General features: G+C 42.5%; 1 protein-coding gene across 9 annotated transcripts; it reads left to right on the top strand.

Annotated features, from left to right (window-relative positions):
• The first annotated feature begins 106 nt into the window (after window positions 1-106).
• LOC119701669 (acyl-CoA (8-3)-desaturase-like) lies at window positions 107-27,416 on the top strand. Of its 9 annotated transcripts, XR_005257139.1 has the most exons (13): window positions 6,579-7,646; window positions 10,251-10,361; window positions 10,748-10,945; window positions 11,935-12,036; window positions 12,200-12,328; window positions 13,461-13,518; window positions 13,888-13,964; window positions 14,418-14,515; window positions 14,811-14,907; window positions 15,614-15,693; window positions 15,802-15,927; window positions 16,244-16,412; window positions 18,312-18,773. XR_005257139.1 is itself a non-coding variant. In XM_038138684.1 (12 exons), exons 1-12 carry the CDS (start codon window positions 4,033-4,035, stop codon window positions 27,232-27,234), a joined length of 1,176 nt encoding a protein of 391 aa, XP_037994612.1. In that variant the 5' UTR covers window positions 107-4,032; the 3' UTR covers window positions 27,235-27,416. The 9 variants fall into 9 exon arrangements, 5 of the variants coding, with proteins under 5 accessions (XP_037994612.1, XP_037994608.1, XP_037994610.1 ...); XM_038138684.1 differs by lacking the exons at window positions 6,579-7,646; window positions 16,244-16,412; window positions 18,312-18,773 and adding exons at window positions 107-4,059; window positions 27,162-27,416; XM_038138680.1 differs by lacking the exons at window positions 16,244-16,412; window positions 18,312-18,773 and adding an exon at window positions 27,162-27,416.
• Window positions 27,417-27,711: the final 295 nt, after the last annotated feature.

Raw genomic sequence — 27,711 nt, 5'->3', positions numbered from 1 at the left:
CTTCACTCTGGAAAAGGTGGAACAAGTGGCTGGCCACAGCTACAGAGAGAGAACTGTCATAAACCTCTTTTTCCAGAACGCGCTGCTCCTGTGTTTTCCCTGCCACAATAAAGAGGGAACATCCACCATACAATAAACCAAATGCCTGGATAACCAGGAAAAATAACACAGATGAGCAGATTCATAATCCTGAAGGGTAAGAGTGAAAGGGGACCTGACTCAGCATAACCAGATACGAATGTGCTGAGTTTCCTGGAAGTTTTCCAGGCTCGAGAAGAGTTCTCCAGAGAGTTTTCCAGGCTCAAGAAATACACTGAATTACACGACCTTGGAAGAACACCAGCCCCAACTTTGCCATCTAGTGGAAACCTTTTGGCCTTAAAAATGGAACCTGAGCGTTGTGGAATAGCCACAGGGTGGCAGTCAGACATCAGAAGGGGAGGAGGACATCTCAGAGGATCAGAAGGCAAGGATCAGATCATGAAAGAGATTTGGCAAGGACATAGAGTGACAGGACAAGGGGGAATGGCTTCAAACTGAAAGAAGTTTAGATGGGGTAGTGGGAAGGAATTCTTCCCTGTGAGAGTGGTGAGACCCCAGCACAGGTTGCCTAGAGAAGCTGTGGCTGTCCCTGGATCCCTGGAAGTGTGAGTTGGACTGTGCTTGGAGCAACCAGAGATAGTGGAAGGTGTCCCTGCTCATGGCAGGGAGAAGAGGATATTGTTCCTGAGGATGTCAGAGGTTCATAAGGCTTTGAAGATTGTCCAGTTAAGTGGAATATCATTGGACAAAGAGGTGGCTCCAACCTGGAATAAATCACTTTTTCCAAATCAGGGAGGAACACCTTCAGCAATGGAGTGACTGTAATTACAGAAATGTCAGGGTGATGTTCATACAGTTAAGGGTGAGGGGGCAACTGAAAGAGGAAAATGCTGTAATTTTCCCCTTGCTAACACCCACCCATTTGGACTTGATAATGGTGTGGATTTGCAGTCCTTGCCCAGCTTGTGGATGTGTTTGCTTCCATTATCCCAAATTCCTGAAGAGGGGAATGGTTTTCTTTATGGAATTTTCCCCACCTCTAGAAAAGTAGGGGAAATCAAGCTGATTGTAGATCCCACAGGATGGATGAGGAACGCAGCTGAGTCACTCATAAACGGGAGGATTCGCTGCTTCCCAAGGTTCTTTTACAAGGAATAGAAAGAAATTTCCTAACAGGTCAGATGCAGAGAGCAAGGGCAGTAATGCAACACTGCTCATGGGTGGGAAGGGAAGAGGATTACACTGGAAGAGATTTCTCCGGGGTTTGCGTCTCCTGCAGGGACTGGTATTAAATGTTCAGAAAATGGGGAGGAATTTCCACCAAGAATAGTTTTGAAACAGCAACAAGTAATGATACACCCATGACAGCTTATATGAAATGCTGGTTATGATGGTGCCCCTGAGGCAAAATTTCCAAAGGTCTGATTGATCCATAGTAATCTCCCTTGGCTTTGCTCCCAAGAGCCAGCCTGGCTTTTTGATTTTTGCAGCTCATCATTTAGGCTCTTGCCAGTCTGGGGATTTTTTTTTTTGGTGAGAGAATAAAACTGTGGGTGTTCCCTGAGCCGAATAAAAGAAGAGGCAGTGACCTGACCATAAAATGAGAAGTTTTAGAGCAGAGAATACTTCAATCTGTCAGCAATAAAGAAATATTCAGCAGCTGAAGTGTGGATCCATACCAGTTCAAGATACAATGTAAATGCAAATTCTTAGTACCAAGGTTAATTAGTCCAATTAGCAGGAGCAGTGCTAGATTGTCCTCTAAGGGTAATATAAAAATTCAATAATAACTCAGTTTTATGGGGGATAATTCCTTGTATAACGTTTGCTTTGACTCAGGGAGAGATCAGGGCAGGCCTGTGGGCAGTATTATCCTAATTAGGTCACCTCCTGCATAATAGACTTTTTCAGATGAGCACTAACCCATCATTTAGCTGCAGACCAAGATAGAATGATAACTTCTGGCAAGAAGGGGTGCCAATGTTCTAACAAGTGAGCCTGAATTCCTTTCCAGGATCGTCTCCCAGTCGGTTAGGAAAAAGAAACAAGGTGAGGTAAGAAATGCTGGGTGTTGCCCAAGTAAAATAAAAGGTGAGTGGAGATCTGCAATGAGCTCAGGTTTTGACATTTTCTTTGTTTTGTTCCTCTTCTCCCCTCATCCAAGAGGAAGATCAGAAACATGTGAGACTAGAAAGCCACAGGTATTTCTGTCTTCAGCAAATATTCCACAGTTGCCAAAATAAAGGAGGAAGTATAAAATTATGGGACTTAGATCCCTAGCAAAGAGGGGAGAAACAAACTCAGGAGAGCATTTTTGAGGGATGAGGGACAACCTGTGAGGCAGATTGGGAATGGAAAGAATAGTGAAAAGGTCATGGAACTACAAGTAGGAGTTGCTACCTGTAGTAACTTCAGCAATTTAGTAATTGCTAAAGTGTCAAAGGAAAATTAAACATTGCAAAAGAAGTACCAAAATATGCAAACTATGAGTGGTGCCCTTGTGGGCAGGGTAGAAGTTTAAGCATGAGGGACATCTCTGAGGCAAAATATTTACAAGATATGTGGCTGAGGAAGGACAGAGGCAGTTGGTGAAGGCCAGGGAAGGAATTACAGCCGAACATTGGCTGTGCCACGTTTATTGCAGAGGCAGGAAGGAAGGCCAGACAGAGGAAGGTGCTTCGAGTGTAGGCCATGGAACCACTGTGGGTGTTTTAATCCTGGCTTAGGCCACTTTGTTCCTAATTAAGGTTGCACAAACCAAGTATTAAAACAAACTTTCGAGCATGAGCACCTTTTGTGGAGTTTCTCTTCTGTGGATGCCCAGTTTCAGGCAGCCAGAGCGTTCAGAAGTTTGTAAGCAGCAGGTGCCCTGCACTGGGCACAGAAAATGCAACAAAAATGCTGCCTGGCCTGAAAAAAAGCCAACCCCAAATATGCAACAGTGAGAAAACAAAATGGGTTTGTTACAGGCATTTAACAATTTTGACTTGGATCATGCTATTCTTTGTAACAATATAGAGCATTTGGGAGAGCAGAATCACAGAATTTTTAACTTAAGATCAGCTTAATTTAGATCTTAAAGCCACAAAAGAGCCCCTGGGATTCTGACTTCCATGAAACTGATGGGTGCAGAGGGTTTATTTCATAGGAATTGCAAAAGAAAAATTATATAGTATGTGTTTTATTGCAATTTATTGTGCTGTGGGGAGATTTAGATGAGAAGGTTCATGGGCTTACTACAGAGCCTAATTTTAGCCCTCATTCTAATTAGCATCTCAGGGTTTTATTGTTTACTCGTAAAATGTAACCAAAAGCTGGGAGGGAAGGCGTGGCTTTCCCAGGTGTTTTTTTTTCCTCTTTTGCAAAGGGTGTGAAGATGGTTTTCACAGAGGAAAAAAACCCTGTGTTAATTTACTGTTGATATCTGGACTAAGGAATGAAAGAAAATTAATAAAAATTTAAAATATCTGAAGAAATTAAATCCCTAAAGGCAGGGTCTCCGTTGCAAACTTGACTCTGTAAAAAAAAAAAACAAAAAACCCTTGGTTTTGCTTTAGGTTTCTCTTTCCATTTCATGGGACATGGAATTCCTGGTAAGTAGCTCCATCTGAGATGCAGGGTGGTATTTCATCAACCCAGAATATACTAGAAAAGGGAAAACCTGGTTCTTTTCTCCTCCTGACTGACATGGTGCCTTACAATGATTTTATCAAAAGCAGTAAATTACTAGATTCTTTTTCCTTTCCAAAACAAATTTTTGCCAACTGCTAAAGTTTTTTATCCCTTGAAAACATTGCAAAGATATTTCTGAATGGAGCCTTTTCCTTGAATTATGGATTCCCCATCAAGTTTTGTGCTGGAGATAAAATAATTTTAATTATTTCTATTTATTGGCTGTGTTTGGGAAGAGGCACATCATAGTCACAGAAGAGGGAGCTTTGAAGGAGAGTCCATGAAATCCAGGAAGAAAACCAGACTGTGCACAGGAATATGTGTGCTGACTGTGGATGGATGCAGGTAATTTCTTTGGAGCCACTGTAGTCCACAAAGTATCCTGTGAGCTCCATTCCAGAGCCCCTTGAGGACAAACTCTTCAAAGAATAGTTATGTTATATAAATTAGGTGGTATTATTTTGGGTATAAATGTTATATAAATTAGGTTATATAAATTAGGTTGTATAAATTACCTGCCTTCTGATGCAGAGACATTTCAGATCATCTCTGCTTTGATCGAAGATTCTGTTCCATGGCTCCAGAGCAGCCAGGATAGGGCAGAGAGACTCAGCTCTGCTTCCAGAGGGAAGTGCAGGTGCACTTGCAGATGCTTATCCAAGGTCACAATTTTCCATCTTTTTCCACTGTTGACACCTAATTCTGGAGACCTGTTCAACCCAAAACTGTCTATCTTCTATCTAACAACTCTGGTGAGGCTCTACACTTCATAAAGTAGAGATTCTCCACCCAGTTTTGCCCAGGAGCCCCACTTGAGAGGTGTTCCCAATTGCAAGGCTCCATGAAAACCCTGTGAAAAAGACACTATTACTCAGAACCTAAAGATCCTCTCTGGAAAAGAAGATTTTCTTAGAAACAAGAATTGTTAATGCTGGAAAAACCTCTAAGATCATCAACCACTTCCAAATGTTCCGGGGTATCTCAATAGCAGATTTATTTTTGGACCATTTCCCTCCAGTGGACTGAGTGTAAGCTGCAAACATTTACGTGACAGATGACAAAAGGGCTGAGGCAGCAGCTGCCAGCTGAGCAGTCACGTAGTGGCCTTCTGGAAATCTGGGAAACTGTGTCAGGAGCCTGTGCAAGGAGGCTCTGAGTCATGGGAGCAGGGCTGTGGAGCAGCCCTGTGCACGTGTACCAGCTCCCGGGAACGTAGGACACGCTTTTTGGCAGGTGTGTGGGCAGTGGTTGCAGAACACCGAGTGTGGTGTAAATTCACTTTAACAGGTTTCTCAATAGTTTTTCTGGGTGAGCAGGACCATGCCTTTCACTGTCTGAGCTTTTGGAATCAGTTTGGTAACCTGGATAATATGGACAGAGGCAGCTTCTGCTTTCACACTGGGAAGGGATTTTAATTTAACAGAGTATTGGTGGGTGTTACAGGCCCCTCTGGATGGGATGGGACGCTAAATAAATTCGGACAATAAATATTTATACACACTGTTAATGCAGAGGACAATCATCTTAGAGTTCCCAAACTTAATTCCACCAATTTGGTGGACGCTGGCACCCACAGTGCTAACAGTGAAAGTCACAGCTGCTGACTGTGGGTATAGACAGAGACATCCCATATTTGTTCACTCCAATACATTCCTGGCTCTTTATCCTGAATCTCCTCATCGACCGAAACCAAACCCCACATTTTGGTCTCCTCCTTTTCAAGTAGCTGCTACATGTACAAGTCTGAATATAGGGCCATGGGAAGGGTTTTTTGTACTTTCAGCCAGCTATGGAGTAACTTGATATTTTCACATGTGCACAAAACCCCACATCTGCAGGAAATTGCGCAAACTGTTGCATATTTTATTGCCACCACCTCAAGTGCTGAACATTGATTTAGGTAAGACTCTGCACATGTACATAGATCATGAACACATCATTAGCGTGGACACTCTCAGCTTTTATTTAGAGCAAGATAAAGAGTTACAAAATACAGTGTGACAGCAGGATAGAAATTATTCCTCCCATTCTTTTATCGCTGTCCTCTGATGAATAGCAGCAGTCACATTTCTCTTTTACTTTGGGTGGTTCACCAATTGCCACATATCAGGCACTTTTAAACGGCAGTTTGGGGCTTGACTGATTAATTTGCAAGATGCTACATGATTTGAAGAATTAGAATTGCATAATTTGGTATTCTGTATCAGCCAGAAAACTGCCCACTCTGTGCTTGGGAGACAGGGAAAATGCCTCACCCTGCTGAGGTGCCTTGGTCAAGAAAGTAGTTTGGCTTTTTTTATCTACCTTTATCTGTCTTTATCTCTCTGTCCTGCCTGCAGTCTGCAGCTTCACCTGAGTGTTTTCAGTCCTTCTCAGAACTGGGAGCTCACACAGCAAGCAGATTTCTTGGAATCCCAGGGTGTGAATTGTCTGGGAAGCTCATTGTCACGAGAGATAGTTGAGACCTTCAGCTGCCCGGCTTCAGGCAGGGACTGGGCATCACTGGAGGCCACATCTGGGGTTACAGACCTAAGAAATTCAGAAACATAAATAGAACGTTTGGGGCAAGGGGGAAAAGTCAGGATTTCACTCAGTATTGCATTACAGAGGAGTATGATGGAAGTAGGCCATCTGTACCACCCCAGACTGTACCACGTCTGCCTGCTGCTTGTACCTGCCTCAGAAGCACCCAAGCTTGGAATTTTGGATTAAAAAAAAAAAAAAAAACCCAACCAGGATTAAGACACTGCTAGATCTCAAGTAGGACAATGTTTGATTTATATTGCTTAAATTTTTCTGCAAAATTGACGTGAGTTCGTAGGAAACTCAGCATTGCCTTGTCACTGCATTTTACTGCAGCTGAGAGCTCTTTACCTCTTTATTGCACAGCACACCTTCACAATATCAGAGATGCTTAGGCTTGGTTTCTGCAGGAGTAGTGTTTAAGTAAAGTTAGTTATGTCAACATTGCCTTTAAGCATAGGTTTCTGAATTTATAGCCAAAGTTGGTGTTAACAGTTATTGCTATTATTATTATTATTATTATTATTATTATTATTATTATTATTATTATTATTATTATTATTTATTATCACTATTATTACTACTGCTATTACTACAAAATATTTTAATGTTATAGACTCATGAATTAATTACTTGAACAATTAGGTGGTTGCATGGCCTCAGGAACACACAAGAAACTCTGAAACCAACTGTATGCAAAGTACTATCAATATAGAAGCCAAATTAACTGGAAATAAAGAATGCTTTCTTAATGTGTTCTTTCTTTACTCTGATCTGGTGGTATTTTAACCAATTATTTAGTTAAGAAAGGCACATTAATTTAGCATGCCAGAGTCAAGAAAATTTCAAAGACCAAGAACAACCTGAAGGGTTTGGGTGGTGATGAGGCCATTTAGAGGTAACAGGTGGTCTTCCCAAATTTCTGTCTTTATTCCTGTTTGTGTTCAGTGGAGCAGTCAGACCTTGCAAAGGCAGCTCGGAAAGGACAAGAAGGAGCAGGGCTTTTCCTACCGGGCGTGTCCAAGCGTCTGGAAGAGGAGGGAACATGGGATGGGTGTGTTTGGGCGAGGAGAGCCAACCAGCCCTTGGAAGCGCAGGGAGTGGCTTGGAGTGGGGCTGTATAACGGGCAGGCCAGGATGGGCCACCCTCAGCCTGGACAGGGAGCTGGCACTGGAGAACCCCAGCACGGATGGCTCCACAGACTGGCCCCAGCGAGAAGGGGACGGGACCTGTTCCAGCCTTTCCACAGCTCTTCACTTGGGAAGAGATCAGGATCCGCAACGGCCGCGGGCAAGGCCGGGAGCAGTGGCTGGTGGTTGACAGGAAGGTTTATGATGTCAGCCAGTTTTCCAAGAGACATCCCGGGGGCAGCCGGGTTATCAGCCACTATGCCGGGCAGGATGCCACGGTAAGAGCTGGGAAAGCAGCAGAGGAAGGTGGTTCCAGTGGCAGGGAAGGAGGACGTGGTGGGGAATCCTATCTGGTGGTGGTCACCACTGTGCTCGGTCAGAGAGCGGACTGAGAAAGCAGCATGATGAACTTGGGATGCAGGACATAAGGAAAGGTCCTACAAGTATATTTGAACACAGATCTTCCAGGGATTCCTGCAAAAGTCTTTGATCTAGAGGACTTATCTAAAATCATTTGGTGCATTTTTGGCAGGAATAATAAATTCTAAGCAGATCTCCCAGACTATGCTGAATGGAGATGCTGAATTTCTGAATAGGCAGAAATCTGAGCATTGGAAACATGGGCATAAACTTGTGATGTGGGAGATTTAATTCTTGTCACGACAAGACTCTCTGACTTGAAGAAAGTTGCTTAGCCTGTCTTAATTCCTCATGTTTCAGCGTGTGGAATGGGATAGCACTTCTAACTCCCGGCCCAAAATGGACCAGATCAGTTACTTTTCACATTTCATCCCTTGCACCCTGCTTGAAACTGGGGCAGAAAAATACCTGGTGATCTCAGAGGAAGCAAAAGGAGAGGCTTGAGTCTTGTTTGGTTTCTCCCAAGTTCACTGACCTTCAGAGCATAGGCCAGCCCAGAGATTTTGGTGCTATCTCCTGCACTTTCTTCCACTGGACTTTTACAGAAGGAGTCAAGGAATGCAGAATGCATGGAATGATTTGTCCCCAAGCTATGTCCTCCCAGCTCCTGCAAGGACCTGCACTTCACATCATTGTATTTATAGACACCCAGGGGCTCTAACCGCAGTGAATGGGTTTAAAAAGTGGCCTTTGATCTTACTTGCTTTTATTGTAGCAATAATTACAATCTGATTTTACTTGATCTTAAAGGTATTTTCAAACCTCTAGGTGTACTATATCCCTTTGAAGACAGGACCACAACAGGTAGCCAAAATTGTGGGTTCAGTGTGAATTTGTTTTGCATCCTAACAACACCTTGTATCTTGCCCTTGCTAATCCTAATCATTCTTTTTGCTTTTAAAGTGCTGCTTGTTCATATATTCTAAGAAATCCACATAGAAAAGCAGGACTGGAAGGTGTCTCAAAAAATTACTGGTGCAGGACTTTACCTAAAACCAGGATCCAGGATTTTTTTTTCCAACAACTCTTGACTTCTCTGGAGCTCATAATAGTCTATACATAGTGACAATTTTCTTCCTCTGTGGGGATTATTTTGAAAATACAAGGCAAGACCATTGCAGAGCATTTAATTGATGTCAAATGTTGTGAGATATGTGCATTGCAGGTGATAGTTCTTAAAGTTAATCTCTAAACTTAAAGTTAGTAAGATGCTAATCAGGGCCTAAGACCAGGGAGGAATAAGAACAGGCAGGACTGGGAGGCTTTCAGTGATAAGAATCTGTGATACTGATCTCATGGATAGGAGTTTCTGCTTGAAAGGATTCTGGTTCCTGTTTCCAAACTGCAGTATAGATACTTATGGATTAAATCAGAATTCCTGGCAAGATGAAGGGATATTAAAATGTATAAAGACCTGGAGGATGAGGGGCACAAAATCACGATGGAAAGATTTCCCCAGTCCACTTGGTCTGGACAGAGTTGTTCATTTGTCACTGTGACAAAGGGTCACTGGATGTCTGTAGAAAAGCTCAAATGTCCAAAAAGTCACCCTGTTCTGACTTTTTCTAGACTACAGTACTCAGAGAGAGACTGTCTCCACCCAAGAGGCTCCAAGGAAGTCCTCTGTCCTCTTCCAGGGATTTGATCCTGGCCAGACCTGTGCAGAATATTTGGGTTGTGCTCATCCCTGCTGGTTTTCAGAGCCAAAATCAGCAAAACCAGACTGTTCAAAATGAGGATTTTATTCTATCTGCTCTTTCTGGAAGAAAAAAGGGTATGGCCAGCCTCTTTACCTTTCTTCTGGAAAATCCACTGAGGACACAAGCTAAAGAAGAGTTTTGATTTATCTGGAACCTCATCCTTTTTCCATTGTTTATATTTGATTTGAAACTGTGATTTGACATGGTTCTTGGACAGGCACTTTTGTGTCATTAGTGTTCCCACGTCCCCAAAACATCAACCTGTTCTGGAAACTGGGAGGGAACTGTAAGAGACACCCAGTTTGTGCTGCTGAATATGAGGCTTCAGCATCTATTTTGTATGGCCTTAGTGTTTGCACAGACAGGATTTCAAAGCCTCATCCTAAGCATGGCAGAGACACACCTCATTTTCTGCTCCTGGGTCCCATCCATAGGGCAGGGCTGCTGGCTGGAGCCTTCTAGGGACAGACTGTGCTGAAACAAGCAGATGAAGGAACAGGTTTCCCTCTGTGAAGGGTTTTTCATCAAACCCTTTCATGTTTATTACGAGCCTCGCCCAGGGGCTTTTATGAAATCTGGGCGCTTGAAACTCCTCCAACTTCCTTGGGCCAAGCTCCAGTCGATAGGAAAGAGTGACAGGAGAGACAAAAATGGACGAGGGGAGCAGGATTTTGTATTATAATCCAGACCTGGGGAAAGAGAGGCTCAGCTCTGGTGTTCGGTCATGTGCCGTCTCTCACTCCCTCCCTTTGTGTTCCTCAGGATGCCTTCGTGGCATTCCACAACGACAAGTCCCTGGTGAAGAAGTACCTGAAATCTCTGCTGATTGGGGAGCTGGCACCTGATCAACCCAGCTTTGAGTCTAATAAAAAGGTGAGTGCCCTAGATTCCAGTGGTGGGAATGGCTCGGGGTTCGGCATGGAAGGAGAAGGAAAACAGGAGAGGTGGCAGGAATCGCCTCTGAGGGAGCACGCCTGATGCTGTGGGTGGTGATGGGAAGGCATGGACATATGGCTCCCAGCATCACTAAATCCATCCCTGGGAGCAAGGAATGAGCTCCAGAGCCCCAAATCCTGCTCTGTTCTCCTTGCTGGGATGTCTCAGAATCAAAGCAAAGTCTGTTGACTTCATGCTTGTTTTGGCACAGAGCAGCTACTGACAGACATCTCCTCCAATGTCTGTGGCTGTTTTGGGGTTCCTGGCTCTGCTCTGTAACATTTTCAAAGTAAATAGTGCATTAATATTCACTTTACCCACAGAAATCCCTCTTGGAGGATTTTCGTGAGCTGCGCTGCACCATTGAGAAGATGGGACTTCTGAGGCCCAATTACTTCTTCTTCTTCCTGATTTTCCTTCACCTCCTGGTGCTGGATGCTGCATCCTGGCTCGTGCTCTGGTACTTTGGCGTATCCCTGGTGCCTTTCCTGGCTGGCATGGCGTTCTTCACCACTGCCCAGGTAAACTGCTGACGGGTGCTCCATGCTGCAGACGCCCTCGGCTCCTCCAGGTGGAGAGGATTAATGGAATGCTCCCATCCCAGGCATTGCCTCTCCTTAGATCCCATTATCTGGCTGAAGATGACAAGCACGTTCTACGTCACAATTTTTGTTGCCTGCAGCTGATCTCATTTTGCTGACAGGCTGCTCCCTTGGGATGGTGGGGTTCTTGTGGAACTGGCTCTTTCACAAGATGGGATGAGCTGATTTAATCACTTACCCCAGCAAAAAGAAGGAATATTTAATTCTCACCTGCACTTTTGGCTCTCTGTTTCTTCTGTCAGACTGGCTCTGGTATTTTTTGGTCCTTTATGAGTCCCCTCTAGCCCTGAATAGTTTTCTGCTGGATTGCTAAATTTGGCCATATAAGAAAAGGATCCATTTCAGTGTGGGTATAGATAAGGAGGGAATAGGGATTTGTGGCACTTAGATGGGAGAAGTTGAAGGGTGTGGCAGAGGGAGGAACACGAGATTTTCTTATTAGCACTGAATGCTTAAGTTTGCTCAGGTCCCCCTGGAGCAGGTGCAAATGAGCTGATTTATTTAATTAATCTGTTTTAATTGCCTAATATCTGCTAAGGCAGATATCCCTCAAAGAGAAGTCTTGTATTTCCATGGAAATATGGAATGCAGTGAAGCCACAGACTTGCTGTGGCTGGTTACTTGGAAATTAATTATTCGTGATGGTAGCAACAGAATTCCATGCTGTGACGGTGAAGTTAATTGCAGTGATGCTTTGCTGCTTTCCCTGTAATAGTCCAGATGAAACTAATATCTGGAATTGAGCAGCTCTAGTGGACAGTGACCTGGATGGAAGTTCCCAGCCCTGTGAGTGTCTCTTGACACATCAGAAGGGAGATGAAACTCACACTATGAAGTTACAGAGACTCACAAGGAAAATTATTGCAATAAAGCAGTTCTCCTTCCTCAGTGATCCTTTTGTCTCCCAGATCCAGATGGGCTGGTTCCAGCACGATCTGGGGCACTGCTCTGTCTTCAGGAAGCCCAGGTGGAATCATCTCCTGCAGATCGTGGTGATAAACGTGCTGAAGGTAGTGGTGGGAATGTTCTCTGGGGTTGATTTGGACTAAGCAATGGATGGGAGTGTCCCTAAATCCAGGCAAAGTCTCCTGTGAGGGAATTACAGTAAATAGAGATGGGATCCTTGATATTGCTCCGGTTTGAATCCCTGGTGTTGCCCTTTTCCCCACGCAGGGGCTGCCTGCCAGCTGGTGGAACCACCTGCACAACCAGCACCACGCCAAGCCCAACTGCTTCCGCAAGGACCCCGACCTCAACATGCACCCTCTGCTCTTCAGCCTGGGAAAGAACCTCTCCATGGAGGTCTGCAAAAGCATATCTAGTGACAGAAAACTAGAGTGTGATGTGTATCTAATATATAATAATAACAGCCCAGATTGTGCCTTGAAACAAAGTGGTTTCCAAAGTCCCTTCCAACCCAGACTATTCTAGGGTTTTATGATAATTTCTGAAGTGTTCCAAGATCTGAGAGTCTCGTGTTATTGCACTACTGAGGCACCCTCTCCTGAGAAGCAAAGGCTTAAAATCAGCGCTTAAGTGAGGGCAAGCACCTTGAAGGCAGCTCCAGGGGTGAGTCAGCCCACTTGCATTAGAGAGTGGTGGTGAGTCAGATGTTCCCTCTGCATCCTCCTGGCTGCTGGAGCTGTTGGGCACCCAAATCCTTCAGGGCCGGCGGAGCTGCCGCGCACCGAACACAAACACAGCGAAGGATTTCCTAATCCTGAATTTTACGGCTTTCATTAAAAGAGAAGCTATGAATAGGTCCTCCCTGCTTCCATTAAGGTTTCTGACAGCATCAGGATAGGCAAGGGCTCGTTTGCCTTTTCCTTGTAATTCCTTTTGCTGACGGGGTGATGAAACTGCCTCGTTACGATAATGCCTCTTAAAATAATGCCCCTCTCTCTTTCACCTGCTGAAGAAACTCTCCAAGGCACATGGAAAATTCCAGCTCTGCTGTGCCAGGCAGATTCCTGCAATGGGAGATACAAAATGCTTGATAGAAAACCATCAGCCCCAGTTGGGAAGAATTTTGTCAGGGATTTTGGGAAAGATCTCTCCTATAGGAGCATGAGCATCCAGAGCAGGCTGGCTGTGCTCCAGGAGGTTCGATGGAGTGAAAATGTAGGAAATCAGTTCTCATGTCTTCCTGCTTTTTAGCAGGATCGGTGTTAGGCACACTATGGATAGGCAAAGTGGATTTCAGGGGTTTTGTTTATCCAGTTTATTTGTTGCTTCAGTGTTGATCCAGTGCAGACTGGAGCTCTGGAAGTAGTTCGCTTTAGCTCCTTATTATTTTGTCTTTTGAAGAATTATATTCACAAAAGTTTGCAGTGATATTAAGAAACTTATTGTGCAATTGGTGAAAAATTACAAGGTGAAGAAATAAACTTAATTGTGCTTTTTGTGAATATTTCAATATCCTTTCATTTTTCAGCTTGGAAAGCAGAAGAAGAAGTTCATGCCTTACAATTACCAGCACAAGTATTTCATCTGTGAGTATCCCCTAAAACCATGACTGCATCTCCTCCCCCACAAAATAAGGGTTTTAAAAGATATTCCCATTGAAGTGAGAGCTCCAGGAAGCTTCCTTCATGTTAAAGAAGGTCCCCATGAGGAGGAAGAGGAGGAATTGCCCCTCAAGTCTCTCTTTGGGTTATGAGATGTAGATGGGGGTGTATCAAACAGATACAGGGATGAGGAAGAAATGGAGAAGTGATGAGAAGAAAAGAGGAAGAGATTATGTGGGTGCATGGAGGTTAATATGAGTGAAAGACAGCAATTCTTCTTCCACTGGAAAGAAGAATCGTTTTTATGATGCAGTGAAATTACAAATATCTCTCTTTTTCTGTTCTGTCCCTCAGTGCTGGCCCCACTCGCCCTCATACCCTTCTTCCAGCTGTCAACAATCTACTTTGCAATCAAGAGGAAAAAGTGGTTGGTAAGCACCGCTTCCCTGTCTGGAAAACTCCAAAAATGTCTCTGTATCCACCTTCACCTCCTATTGGTCAGGTGGTTGGGGGGTAAGAGAGAAAAAGGATAGAGAAGGCTGATTTTAGGCTTGCTGCAGCAAGAGAAAATAGTTTAGAAGAGGCTTTTTAGCCTTTTAGCAGATAAACAAAAGTTACCAGGAAATTCCCAGACCCAGAGTGTGATGGCAAGGCTGTTATCTGCAGTTATTGATGGCTAAGTAGGAATATTTCAGGGACACACCCACCTTTTGCAGAATGGAGCATACTCCTGATAAATCAGAAATTTGCATATCAGAACATTTTTGAAGCTGCAGTTCAAGAAAAAGGGAGAGGATGGAGTGGAGGAGTTTCATCAACAAAGACTGATTTTCATCCTGATTTGTTTGGGGGTTTTTTGTTTGGTTTTTTTTTTTTTTTTACAGGACCTGATATTGGTTGTGATTTTCAACATCCGAGTCTGCCTCATGTATGTTCCTTTAATGGGATTTAAAACCTTCATGGTGTACTACTGGCTGTCCAGGTAACTCAGAGCACACCCAGAGCCCCCATCATTAATATTTGTAACCAATATTGAGCTTCAAAAGAAAGAAAGTAAAACTAAAACTATGATTTTCCCAGAATTAAATAGTCCAGAAGAAACAGTTTAACTTTAGTGGGGGGTGGTGGCTGCTCAGGGACATCTGCATCTAAAACTTAAGCGGTTCTTAAACTCCAAAAGTGCTTTTTCACTTAAAAAGAGACTTATCCAAGTGTTTTAGTGCTAAATTTGGATGGCATTAGAGATATGACAAGAGTTTCTGGGTTTATCTGCCCAGGTACCTGGAGAGTAGCTGGTTTATTTGGGTGTCCCAGATGAACCACATCCCAATGGACATTGATTATGACAAGAACGAAGACTGGGTGTCTACTCAGGTGAGAAACTCCTTTCTTCTGGAATACTGGGTCTGCTGGTCTAAATTATAGAACTATAGATTAAATTAAAAATTATAGAACAAAGACAAAGTTGTTATTCTCTTAGATTTACTGTTAATGAGGTTTGCCCTTCCATTAAATAAACCTTTCTGTGATATTCAAGCCATTTGAAAATTTTAGTTGGAAAACTAAAAAAAAAAAAAATCTAGAAATCTAGATTTTAAAAATTCTGTTTTTTCACTGAAAGGCCTTGACATATTATTCACAACCCTTTCCCCTCCCTATTATAGAGAAGTTCTGGTGGTATAACAGCCAATATCCTTTTTAGGCCAAGTAAAAGGAAGCAAAGTGGGATACCTTTATTTTTACCCTACAGGCTGCAAGCTTACTACAGATAAATCTGACAAAATTGCCTGATAAAAAAGAATATGTAAATAGAGCTTTGCTCACATTTATCCTGCCTCCAGCAGTATAATCCCACATAGTGGGTTTGCAGCAGTTTCCTGTTTTATCGAGGATGAAAAACTCAGCCTGGCTAGTCTAGACCGTGTTGAATTCCTCAGGGCAACGATGGCTGTAATCCCTGACTTTGCCTTGGTTTTTGTGCTAGATGAAGGTGGGCAGTGATTGCTGGGGGTTCAATTGTTGGACTTGCAGGAAAATAAAGTCTAAATCATCTCGGGGTTTTGGGTTTTTTCCCTTCCAGCTCCACGCAACCTGCAACGTGAACCAGTCTGTGTTCAATGACTGGTTCACTGGGCACCTGAACTTCCAAATCGAGCATCAGTGAGTATCATCCTGGGGGAAAAAATGGGAATAATTTGGGGCAGGGGGATATTTTGAACAGGGAGAAAGCCAGGCCTTTCAATAACTCTCCCTCATCCCATCGTGCAGCCTGTTCCCCACAATGCCTCGGCACAACTACTGCAAAGTGGCTCCCCTGGTGAAAAGCCTCTGTGACAAGCACGGCATTGAGTACAAAAGCAAGACTTTGCTGACAGCCTTTGTAGATATTTTGCAGTAAGTATCAATTAACAAGATGGTTTTGCTCTGTGGTGGCAGGTAAGAGACACCCAAGCAGCCGTTTCAAATCAATGTCCACGGAGAGATGAAACCTAGAGTTTATTTAGACTTCTCTAAAGTTTTACAGTTTCAAAGCTTGTTTTTCTCTTCCTTAAATCCTCCCAGCTCATTGCCAGCAGTCAGACTTTGCTATGAGGTGTCCATGCCATTTAAAATCCACTTTTTTCATTTTATTTCTTTAACTATAATTGGCCTTCCACAAAGTTGAACTCTGTCTCCTCCTAAGTGATATTTTTCCCTTCTGCTCCTGCAGCTCCCTGAAGGATTCTGGGGAGCACTGGCTGGAAGCATATCTGCATGGATAGAAACTGGCAACTCTCCAAGGGAATCCCTTCACCCCACAACTGCTGCCAAAAGCCAGGACACATCACCGTGCATGTCCTCAGGCATGGGAACTTAGGAGCTGGGCAAAGTTGATTTCAGTAAGAATGAAATGGGAAAGTGGCTTCAAGATACATTTTTACCTTGTTCCCAACCATGAACTACTTTTTTTTTCCTGCTCTTAATCTCAGAATTCAGAGATGGGCTTTTAAACTTGGGGAGAAGTAGCTCTTGAATCAGCTTGACCGGTTTAGCTTTACTGGAAGAGCCAGCTCCTTGCTTATGGAAGAGATTTGAAAGGAAGTTCTTCTCCAAGTCATAGAATCCTGGAATGGTTTGGGTTGGAAGGGACCTTAAAGATCATCTTGCTCCACCCCCTGCTATGGGCAGGGACACCTTCCACCAGACCAGGTTGCTCCAAGCCCTGTCCCTGGCCTTGAACAGTTCCAGGGATGGGACATCCATAGCTTCCCTGGGAAACCAGCTCCACTGCCTCACAATAAAGAATTTCTTCCTAATATCCAATCTACACCCACCTTCATCAATTCAAAACTGTTGTCCTTTCAAGTCCTGATAAAAACTCTTCATCTTTCTCACAAGCCTCTTTCAGTATTAGGGTCTCCTTTGTGTTCTTGGCTCAGTGGATCAGTGAAAAAATGCAGGAAAGGTGCAGGAAGTCAGGAGACATTAGGCCAGAGGGATTTCTTTATTTTTATTTTCTTGAACAGATAAAATAAATGTATAAAGAACAAGGTAGCCTCTGGGGCATGTCCCCATTGCTTCTGGTCACCTTGCTGTGACTGTTAAGGGTTGTAACAGGTTCTGTTCCTGGATTGCATGGGCAGGCAGATCAGCTGGGGGCTGCTGACACCTGCAGTAGCCAGTGTGAGCACAGTTTGTATGGCATGTGGTATCTGTAGGCATAAATCCATGTCTGGGTTCTAACTGAGTGCTGACTGTGCTGTCAGATTGGATTTCTGGAGCACACCAGCTTTGAATCAGGCTGAGAAGACAAAGCACTGAGGAGTAGGTCCAGATTTCAAGGGTATTTAGGGTACTCCTGCTTTTATATATATATATATATTACATTTTATCTAAAAGTTTACCTCTTGGTGGTTTAGTACAATTAGTTTCACGAGAGAATTATGAATAGGGTTCTTGGTCATGAATTTTAGATTGAAGTCAAAGCCTGTTCTAGAAGGAGCTCTGATTTATCTTGCTGATTTGGAAAAGCAATTATGATTCAATGACATTTCCTAAAGCCACTTAGAGCAAATCTGTTCCATTATGGGACTGGCAGAACCCATGTGGTACTGCACCCACCTCACTGACCCAAAACCAGAAAGGTTTTTGTGGCAAAAACCTGTAGTGGCAAATAAAGAGATAATTTGCCCATAAAAGCAAAGGCCACGTGGTTCCTCTCCTCTGCCTTCACACCCAGAACTTTCAGTGGATAAATCACCCACAGGAGGAAGATGTGGGAGATTTAAAAGCAGCTCACTTGGGTTGCAATTTGCTGACACCAACACCCCTCTTCTGGCTAACAAGATCAAGCCCAACAAACAAAGCAGAAGGAGTTTGGAGTTTTTATTTTTGCCTTTGTTTTTTTTTCAGAACATTTCTGTCTCTTTATTTATATTTTTGTGTGTAGGTGCAGGTACCAGTTACACTGTTCTGGATGTATCGTAAGAATGGCTGACAGATGTCTTTGAAAGGGGTCCTGTTTAAAAAAGTAATTGTTAAAAAGTGTTTAAAATGTAGTTTAGAAATCCCTGCTAACTGAACCATACAGCAATTAAGTGGTCCCAAATCCAGGGCTGGTTATTATGGTGATATCCATAACTATTTGCAAAAGCAGAAACATTATACAATTATTTAAAGGATAATGCTGTCCTAAGATGAATGCAGGGATTTCATGGTACTACATAAAGACATTTTTTAATTGCTGTCCTGCTGAAGGTAATATAAATATTAAGGATTCCTCCTTTCTTTTTTACCAGTGAGACTTGAAAGCTGTGCTGATCCTGTGAAATCAATACAAAGCTGAATCAAAAGGGTTCTTTGTGGTGTCAGTCTCATAAATGAAACTGATCATTTGTACTGTTTAATTAGAATTCCGCTTATTTGAATGTCATTATTATTGATTCTTTTTCAAATCTGGTTTTAATTAAAACATTTCTGTCTCTATTTGTCTCAACAGGCTGCTCTGTGTCGATAATAATTTCTTTATCTTTTTAATAAAGGTTATTCACAGTGGAACTGGTTTACCTTGGTTAAATTCTAACACGGTTTACAAAGTCCAAGGGGTCAGGTGAGAACTTTATTATTCCCTAAAAGACAATATTTGCCATCTGAAACACCTGGAAGAAACAAGGAAATTAGGGAGATGCTTTGCAGAATCCTCCTGGCTGCTGGAGTTTGTGCTGAGATGCTACTGGAAATGGTTTCCCTTATCCAGGTAGAGCAAAAGCTCTTTTGTATCTTTTTGTTCTTCCCTCAGGTCCCAGATTTAGGGATGCAATTGGATAAGATGCTTTGGGTGGAATCTGATGGAGAGGATTTAGAAATGGGTAGAACAACTCCTGCTCTTTGTGGCAGCATCTCAGTCCAGCACTTCTTTTCCTGAGTGTAAAATTATTCACTTAGGCACTGATTCCTCTTACCAGCCACGCCTGCAAAAAAAAAAAACTCCTTCAGTTTTATTGCCTAAAAACTCTTCAATGATTGTTTGGAGGGCAACTTGTAGCCTGACTTGAAGAAAATTGCAGTTTGTGTGTCCATAAAGAGAGAGCCAGCCAGAAACAGAGGTTGTATTTACACTGAACTCCAAAAAACAGGTGACTTTATTCCAACTTGCCACCTAAAATGCCTTTTCCTCAGGTGCTGCCCACAGAAGGTGTGTTCTGCTATTACTCCTCAGCCCAAAGTGCTGAGCTGTGCTCCCCTGCAAGTACAGAGCTGCCTCTGTCTGAGCAATTTTCCTCTTATCTCCCACCCAAGGGTGGGGCGTGCTTGGTTTTCCTGGCTGCCGTCCCCCTCAGGAACCTCATCCCATGGGCATGCCTGGATCACACTCTTAAAGGCAGGACTGTGCTCTCCAGAACATATTTATGGCTGTTTTCTCTCAAAAATGAATCTGGGAGAAGCAATGCTGCATCCTTAGCAATTAAACCTACAAAAGCAATTGGTACCTAAGGCTTCATCTCAGGCTGTGGCCCTTCAGTTCAACTTGTCCCTCAGGAAATTCCTCACCTCCTGCATGGATTGTGGCAGGTTTGCATCAAAATATGAGTTCTTTAATTCTGCTTCAAGTCTTCTTAACTGGTGAATGGTGAGGATGTCCCTCACTTAAGCTCTTGTCCTCCCAAGGGTATTCTTCTATTTTCTCAGAAAAATACAAATACATCTTCCTTATATCCTCTTATAATTGGTGATAGATGAGGAAAAAGCAAGTGAAATAATCTTTGTCTGGTCACTAAACTCAATCTAGTCTGAGAAAAATAATTTCCCCCTAAAAGATCTATATTCTCTATTGGAAGTAACACCTGAAAACACATAAAAATAGACAAGGTGTGAAAATACACCTTTTAGGAATGGTTTAGGTTCTGAATATGGTCTAGAACTTTCCCTACTGACTGTTCCATCCTTACAAATATTTACCACTCAAGTCTTATTTACCCTATCTGTATATTTTATCTGCAAGGTGGTTAGGCTTAGAAGGGTAAATGTGTTTATATTTGAGATTTTGATTTTATGTTTGTTTTTTTTCCATTCTAAAAAAAGCCCATGCTCAGTCACCATGCTATCTTTTTGTGCGAATTAATCCAGTTTATTGATTGATGGTGTTGACACAAAGGTGCCCACTGGAGCTGTTATTCCAGTCTGTGATGGGTTAGAAGAGATTCAGTTTAAATGTATTCAAGAAATAAAAACAAAGGCATTTCTTTAAGTACTGTCCCTTGCTTTTGGGGGGTTTTAATAGCATATAACACCTGAAAAATCCAGCAAGAACATCCAGGATCCAGTCCTGTGAGGAGATTATTGAGCAAGAACAAGCTAATTATGCAAATAAAGCCCATATTCCCTGCAAGAATTGCTGCACACAGCAATCTGCATGACCTTCATTTTCACTCTGACTCATAATTCCACTTTTGGGAGCAGAACTGTGCACAGCAGTTGGATCCCAGTCAGTGAAGGGCTGGGGTTTGCTTACGTGGGCTTTTCTACCCTTTTACAAACTGTTGGATCAGTGTCAGCTTTGGTTCATGGTCTGTGGAGTATCCAGAACAACAAACAGGCAGGAGAGGGCAAAAAAGAAACCACATCAGACCAGAGCATTATCCCAGTGCCCAAAAGTAGAGGCCTGAAGAAGGAAATAAACCCAGCTTCAGCAGGGATTAATTACAGATTAATTAATGTTATTATCTTACATGTGCTGAATCCACAGGGACTTATCCCATGTGGGAAGAGGCAGCTCTGATTTAAAGGGTAGCTCTTCTCAGGAATTACTCATTCCACTTCCACTGATTTATTAGGACCTTTGGAATTGCATCCTCATACCAGAGGTCCCAAATATTCATCTAACCTTCTTCTGTTCCTCTGGAATGATGAAATAGACTAAAACCCTTTGACCTGTTGCAACAGTGGATTTACCAGGCTTTGGCTCCTCATGAAGCTGAAAGAGGATTTGTCGTTCTTATTTTTGTCTTTATTTTCTTGTTGACGTGGGTGTTAGATCTACAAACACCATGACCAAAAAAAAAATCAAAGAAAAAACTCCACACCAAACCCAAAGCTCACATAAAAATTACATATTAAAATATCTATGCCATAAAAACCAAAACAAAACGAAACTTCTAAGATTCCCTGCATTCTTTGTGTTATGTCAGGGAGAGAGGAGCCAAACAATTTTGGAATGGTCTACCTGGGCTTTTTTTTCAGGGAAATAGATGGGATACAAACTCCAGCTGGGATTTTCTGATGCTGTGTTTCAACACCCCACTGTGAAGCTCCAGTTTGCTGAATCAGAAACCCATCAGCCATGCACAGCAATGAGCAAAGTAAAGCAGGCAGGGACTACCCAGCAAAATGCTCATTAAAATTTTTTAAATATCAGCTGTGGGACATGAGCTAAAAGTGTGATATTGCAGCACACAAAATTTGCTCAATATAAGTGGTGGTGATGTAAGATTTTTAACCCTAGGATTGAAGTTGCAGGCTTTGGGTGTGTGAGAATGAAAGAGATGCTCTCAGGGTAGCTTTAAACCCTCTTTTATTAACCCACTTCTCCTTTTTATTGCTCCTACCAACTCTTCAATGAAAAAAAATCCCTTGAGTAAGAAGGTGAGATGTGCTGACAGCCAGTGAGGTGAGAGAAAACTCTGCCAATGTGACCATCCACCCAACAGTCCTGAATTCTGTGGTCTCTGGAATGAGGTGAAATCCAGTAGTGCCTAAGAATGTGGTAGAAAAGGTACTGAGGAAACTTTTCCCTGAACCAAATAAGGTATTCTTGGGGCTGTAATTTACAGTTTGAGCACCTCTCTGAAATGTGTCCCCTCCAATGAAAAATCTCAACTCCTTTTTGTCCCTTTAATCCTTTTAATTCCCTGCAGCATGGCCCCGAGTTCCTCATTTTGACTGCTTATATTTAAAAATAGTTGATGATGAAAGGCCCTCTGTTATATCTTTAACCAGCATTCCCTTTTTTTTTTCAGTATAAACTCTTAATTTGCATCCTTGCTACACTCCCCAGTCCCAAATCTGAATATCCTGGATAGTTTCACTGCCTGTGTGAGTTATCTTGCTACCTCCATCTCTCCCTAAGAACACCTGGGGATGGGATTTACCTCTGGGCTACTCTCTCCAGTTTTGTTACTCCTGGGATTCTGTCACTCTTTCCTCCCCCACAAAGCTAGTTTGAAATAAATATTGGGGGGGGATATCCAGGGTAATATGTGGGTTTAGGCAGCTGGGTTCAATAAAATCTGCTGGTATTTCTTACCACCAGTACACCCAGTGACCTACAGAGCAGAGGAGGAGAGATCCCAGCTAGTGTCCTGCAAATTTCTTGACAGTGTGCCAAGATAACAGATATCATGCCAAAAAATCCAAGCAGTTGGCTTTTCCAGGGAGCTGCACAAGATCCCAGTTCCCTGTCCTTGTATTCCGGTGTCTTTCAGGCCTTGATCAGCACCAGCTGCAGTCCTTTCATGTAGCCAGGGCCTCACTGCCCTTACAGGGAAGAATTTCTTCCCAATATCCAGTCCAAACCCATCCTCTGGCAATTTGAAGCCATTCCCCAGTGTCCCAGGAAATAAAAACCTTCCATTTTTCTCTTAATGAAAACATGGCTTTGAAAAAAAAAAAAAAAAAACAAAAAAACTATGGAATTTAATTTGCTTTGGTGCTGCTTCTTCAGGGCTGCAATCCCTGTGGAACAGAAGATTCCTGGAAAAGAAATTCTCTCTTGACTAACAAGCTCTTAAATATGACCTCAGATATTAAAAGCAAGTTTGAGGCATAGCTGCCTCCTTCATGCAGTGTTTTATTGTCTGCTGTCACTCTTCAGTTGCATGAACCAGGGTGTGCCTAGTGTTCTTGCCTGAATCTGTTGACAGCGAGATAATCCCTCTTGTCTCTGCAAAGAAAACCTTTTAACAAGTTTCCCACTGGGAGACCTGGAACCTGGCAAGCCCAGAACTCATCTCTGAGCTCAACTTGGCCTCTGGGTTGCTGCTTGACACTTTTAGGATCATTCCCACCTGGAACTGGGAGTAAACCTTGCCTGCTCCAGGTGCACTGGTGCTTCCTGAAGCTGAATACTGGCTGCAGCCATGCACTCCCCTGCTGGTAAACGCATCCAGGTGACCATGGAATACATGTCAGGATTATACTTTGCATTTTCTAAACCCAAAATGTGAAATCTGATTTCTGATTGGAGTGATTCTGGAGTGTAATCCTCAGCTACTGGGGGTATCTTACCTCAATTCTGGGGTCAGCAGTTCCCCTTATGACTCGAAATCCAGTAACAACTTATTGAAATTTTATTTTCCAGATGATTTCAAAGGAGCATTTGACTGAATGTGGATCTGGAGAAAACACTGTGATTTTCTTCACTCCCTAGGGAGAGGTAGCTGAGTTTCTAACTGATTGATATTTGGACAGCTAAGGAGAGAAAGGTTAGAGAGCTTCGGGAATTTAATCAGCTGGAGGAGTTCTCAAGGAAATAAACAAGGAAAGGATGAGGAAAAATGATCCAAGTTTGCCTCCCTGTGGCACAATCCCTCTGTTGCACCTGGAAATGAGCCAGTTTTTCCTTTTCCTTGGATGAATTCCTCCCCGGAACAGCTGCTGTGAATAACACAGAAATGTTCTCCAAATCACAATAACAAATGACAATATAAAAAAACCCCAACAAAACCAAACCAAAAACCTTAAATATAGCTGCTGTGAATAACACAGAAATGTTCTCCAATTCACAATAACAAATGACAGCATTAAAAAAAAAATCTTTCTCCTGGGTTTCATTTGCATTAGGTGTATTTGATAATGAAAAGGTGAAGCAATTGGAACAATTACTTTACAGCAGCTTTGCAGCTGAAGCTATTCAATCAAAGCTCTGCTCTGGGAGTAAAAGAACCCAAATTATCTCCAGACAAGAATTCCAACTTTTAAGTAGCTCATAAAAGAGGAAAAGATGAGATGGAAACTCTAATATTTTTTGTGGGTTATTTTGAAATAACAGTGGATTTAGAAGCTAAGACTACCCAGCACTTAAAATTCACAAATTTCATCCCAAACCTGTCTATTTTAGAGAAGGCATCCTGAACAAGAAGGATCGTTGTCCACATGAAATTTCACAGTGTGAAAGCTTGGCTCACTTGTTCTGCCGCCGAATCGTGAGGGTTTATTCATGAAGGAGAGGCCTTGTCGGCCTGCAGCTGGGCGGTTCAGCCCATGGCGCCGCATTTAGCGCTGCTGCTCCCCGTGATGTGAGGCCTGCTCCCCAGCACCTGCTTTGTGGGGATACCTCTGGATGCTGCAAGGGCTGTGCCAGTGTCCAGGAGGACAAATGGCACCCCTGAGGTGATTTTCTACCACAGGAAGCGTTAGCTACCAATTTTTTGGCGCCTCGTTTTCTGAGGGGGAGAGTCTCGGAGTTTGGATGACAGGTCAGAGTCCTCGAGTTCCCTTCTCCTCCTAAACCTCTTCCCCAAGGGAAGGAGCTCAGGAATAGCTGCACGGCCTCTCAAAAAGCCTTTTCTTTGAATCCTTCTTATAAAAAGAAGAAGGGGATGTGGTGTTTCCTATCACATTCATATTTTCTGATAAAATCCCTTCACCCAGGATTTTTCTCCTGGGAAGCTGCGAGGCCTCAGAGAAAAAGGAAAACTTATCTCATTTACTTCTCCTGTGTTGTGCTCACATGTGGAATGTGTTTGGGGATTGTTTATCCAACAGGTGATTGTTTCATTGGATTCTGGTGTGAATTATTTTGACTTGTTGGCCAATCGGGGTCAAGCTGTATTGGGCCTCTGGAAAAAGTCACGAGTTTTTGTTATTATCTTTTTAGCCTTCTGTAAGTATCCTTTCTGTGTTCTTTAGTATAGTTTATTATAGCATCCTTTAATGTAATATAGTACCTTAAAATAATAAATTAGAGAACATGGAGTCAGAGTCATCATTCCTCCCCTCGCTGGGGCACCCCGCAAATACCGCAGTTCCCATTGCTTGCTCCGAGTGAGAGACCAGCAGTGGCTGGGCCTGACTCAGCCTTGCGTGGTTAAACTCACTCCTTTGCTTCCCTCTGCAAATCCCAAAACCCTGTCATGCCTCTTCCCACGGGAAATTTATTGCCATTGTGTCCCTGATATAATCCCTAACGGTGCAAATTAATGACTGAGCCTGTTGTCCTTTGATTAATTACCTTCCTGTTGTCCCAGGACAGGGGAGATCCCACTATGGTAAAGGTTGTATTTCCAGATCCATGTTATGCTGGGATAATCCCAGCTGCTCTCAAGTTTTCTGTTCCGTGCCCAAAGCACAGCACCTGGAGTGTGTGGAGTGCTCTGGTGCCTCCTCAGGTTTGCAATCCGTGATCAATCAGAACGTGAACAAAGGTTTAGCTGCTCAGGGCTAAGATTATCCAATTAGTACTTGAGAAGTATCCCGCAGGCACAGCCCAAGGCCTGTGTTTGTCTCATCAAGGATTAGGAGCAATTAAGGGAAGTCAAATGCGATACTGGCACAATGTCCACCAATATCCATCTTGCTGGGGTGGAGCAAAAAGGATTTATAATGCAATTTCCTCCCAAGGATAACCCTCCAGGTGGCTCATGGAACACCTAAAGAAGATCCCATACTAGAAGAACAAAGCATTCCAACTAGTTAACCTATGGAACAGTAATCCATGAATCCAAATAAAGATCTAGTCCCTTAATGGACTTGTCTCAGTTAAAATCCCTCTGTTCAAGCATGTAGAACTGAGAGGAAAAGGACTGCACATGAGAATTTGCCTTAAATCTACACTGTTTGTCCAGTTTTTATTCTCCATATTATTATCTATTTTATATATATATATATATAAATTTTATTCTCCATTATTATTATAATGTTCCCAGTTACTTTCTGAGTTTGCTTCCCTCAGAAGCTGCTTTACCTGCCTCATTTCTAGCATTTTGTTATATTTCAAAGATGCCTTTTTCCCCCTAAAACTTTTACTCTTCTGTTTTGCTTAGGTAGTTTTAAATGGTGCATACTCTGATAACTCTGTTTACTGACTCATAGTCAGAAAAGGCTTAAGTAAAAAACATCTGGGAATAGTTAAATTGATTTTTACCAATATTTCTTTCAATAATGCAGGTTAATTTTAAAATAAAGAGCATAAAGTAATACTCTAAGAAACCCAAGGGAGCATTAAATAATCTGGTGAGCATTAATAATCATTAGTGATGGCAGGTTTTTAGACTTTGAGCAATTGGTTATCTACAGCAAATAATTAGATTGTTGAGATAACTTATCTAATGGCATTGGAAAAGGATAATGATAAACCATTGCTGATCCGTGTAAGCTCTGCAGGGATTGTGCAAGGAAATATTTAAATATTTGTTATACTTAATGAATGTTTTTAGTCTACTGAATGTTTGAGACCTGTGAATCTTTTTCTTGACATGCTTTCCTTAACAATTTTAACCTTATAGATTCTTTAAATGGTTTTTGGAGAAGATAATTAAAGGTTCTGCCTGAAAAATGAGACATTTTGATTATTGGTAAGAAGAATAAAGGAAACTTTGAACTGAACTGCTGATTTTGTCCCTGAGCAGGAGCAATGACACATTTGCCCTGTGTGAAGATGTTTATGGTTTAAAACCCTCCTAAAGGAGGCACTGCAATGCAACACTCACTTATCTGTGCCTAACACCCCTTCTATTGATTGATTGGATTTATTACTTGCTCTTTATATGTTGGACACTACTATGAAAGGAATATTTAATTATTTTTAGTGGTTCCTAATCGATAGGCAAGAAGTTTCCAACAGATATGGTTGTGCAAAGGCACAGGTTTTGATTGTCTGCGTTGTAGCCTTTATTTTACAACACTGAAGTTGCAGTTACTAAATCCTTCTGGTTTCCAGAGTGAGCTGCACTTGAGCACCTGGGGATGTGAAGTTAGTGTGTCCTGTGCCTATGTCACCTTTGCAAATTTATGTTTCCAAATGCAACTGCAAGCCAAAATATAGATACACGAGACACTTCATAGGTTGTTTTAGATAAATTCTGTTTGACAAACAAGAATGGTGAGGTTTAGGTAGCATTAACTTCCCATTTCTGCTTCTTCGCCCGTCACAGGGATTCAGGAGGAGGAAGATCCCAAAAGAAAGGATGGGTTGTGATGAAATGTGGATCCAGCCACTCCAGGTGAAACAAGGCAGTTAGGTAAGCCAGGTGGTGCTGGGCACAGGTTGAGCAAGGAACTGGTCCAGCTACAAAATACAGTTCCTCCCTTTTGATCTTGATAATGGCTCCTGAGTGACAGCATGAATTACATCCCTCAGCTCCGCTCCCCCTCGTTTCCCTCCAATAAACTTGACAAGATTGTCCTCATGGAGTGAGTGAGTGGGTGTCTGGGATTTTGTAAGACAACTCTAAGTGTGGAAAACACCAGTTCTTGCTTGAGACTGGCTGAATAACTTGACTGGGGTTTTAATGTTCTGTCTCCCCTGGGGAGAATAAAGGAGAATCATTTAGGCTCATTCTGAAAGGTGAGGAAGTTGTATAAGCTAATTGTGAGAGTAATTCTGCAAAGGGGTATTTTAATTCTTTGATTTTCTATTTCAACTGCTTCTGCAGACTTTTTCTGAAAGCACAGTTCCTTAAAGAATTCCATTATTTCACTTAT

Source organism: Motacilla alba, chromosome 5 (assembly GCF_015832195.1).
Source record: "Motacilla alba alba isolate MOTALB_02 chromosome 5, Motacilla_alba_V1.0_pri, whole genome shotgun sequence".
NCBI classification, from domain to species: domain Eukaryota; kingdom Metazoa; phylum Chordata; class Aves; order Passeriformes; family Motacillidae; genus Motacilla; species Motacilla alba.
Note: the sequence above shows the minus strand (reverse complement) of the source record. Positions and strands in the feature narration are given on the sequence as shown.

Excerpts from the sequence above, each read along its gene's own strand:
- LOC119701669 (XM_038138680.1), top strand. The coding sequence starts at position 7,428 with ATGGCTCCACAGACTGGCCCCAGCGAGAAGGGGACGGGACCTGTTCCA. Across the intron at positions 10,362-10,747 it reads GCTTTGAGTCTAATAAAAAG|AAATCCCTCTTGGAGGATTT; the intron begins GTGAGTGCCCTA and ends CTTTACCCACAG. Across the intron at positions 14,908-15,613 it reads AAGACTGGGTGTCTACTCAG|CTCCACGCAACCTGCAACGT; the intron begins GTGAGAAACTCC and ends TTTCCCTTCCAG.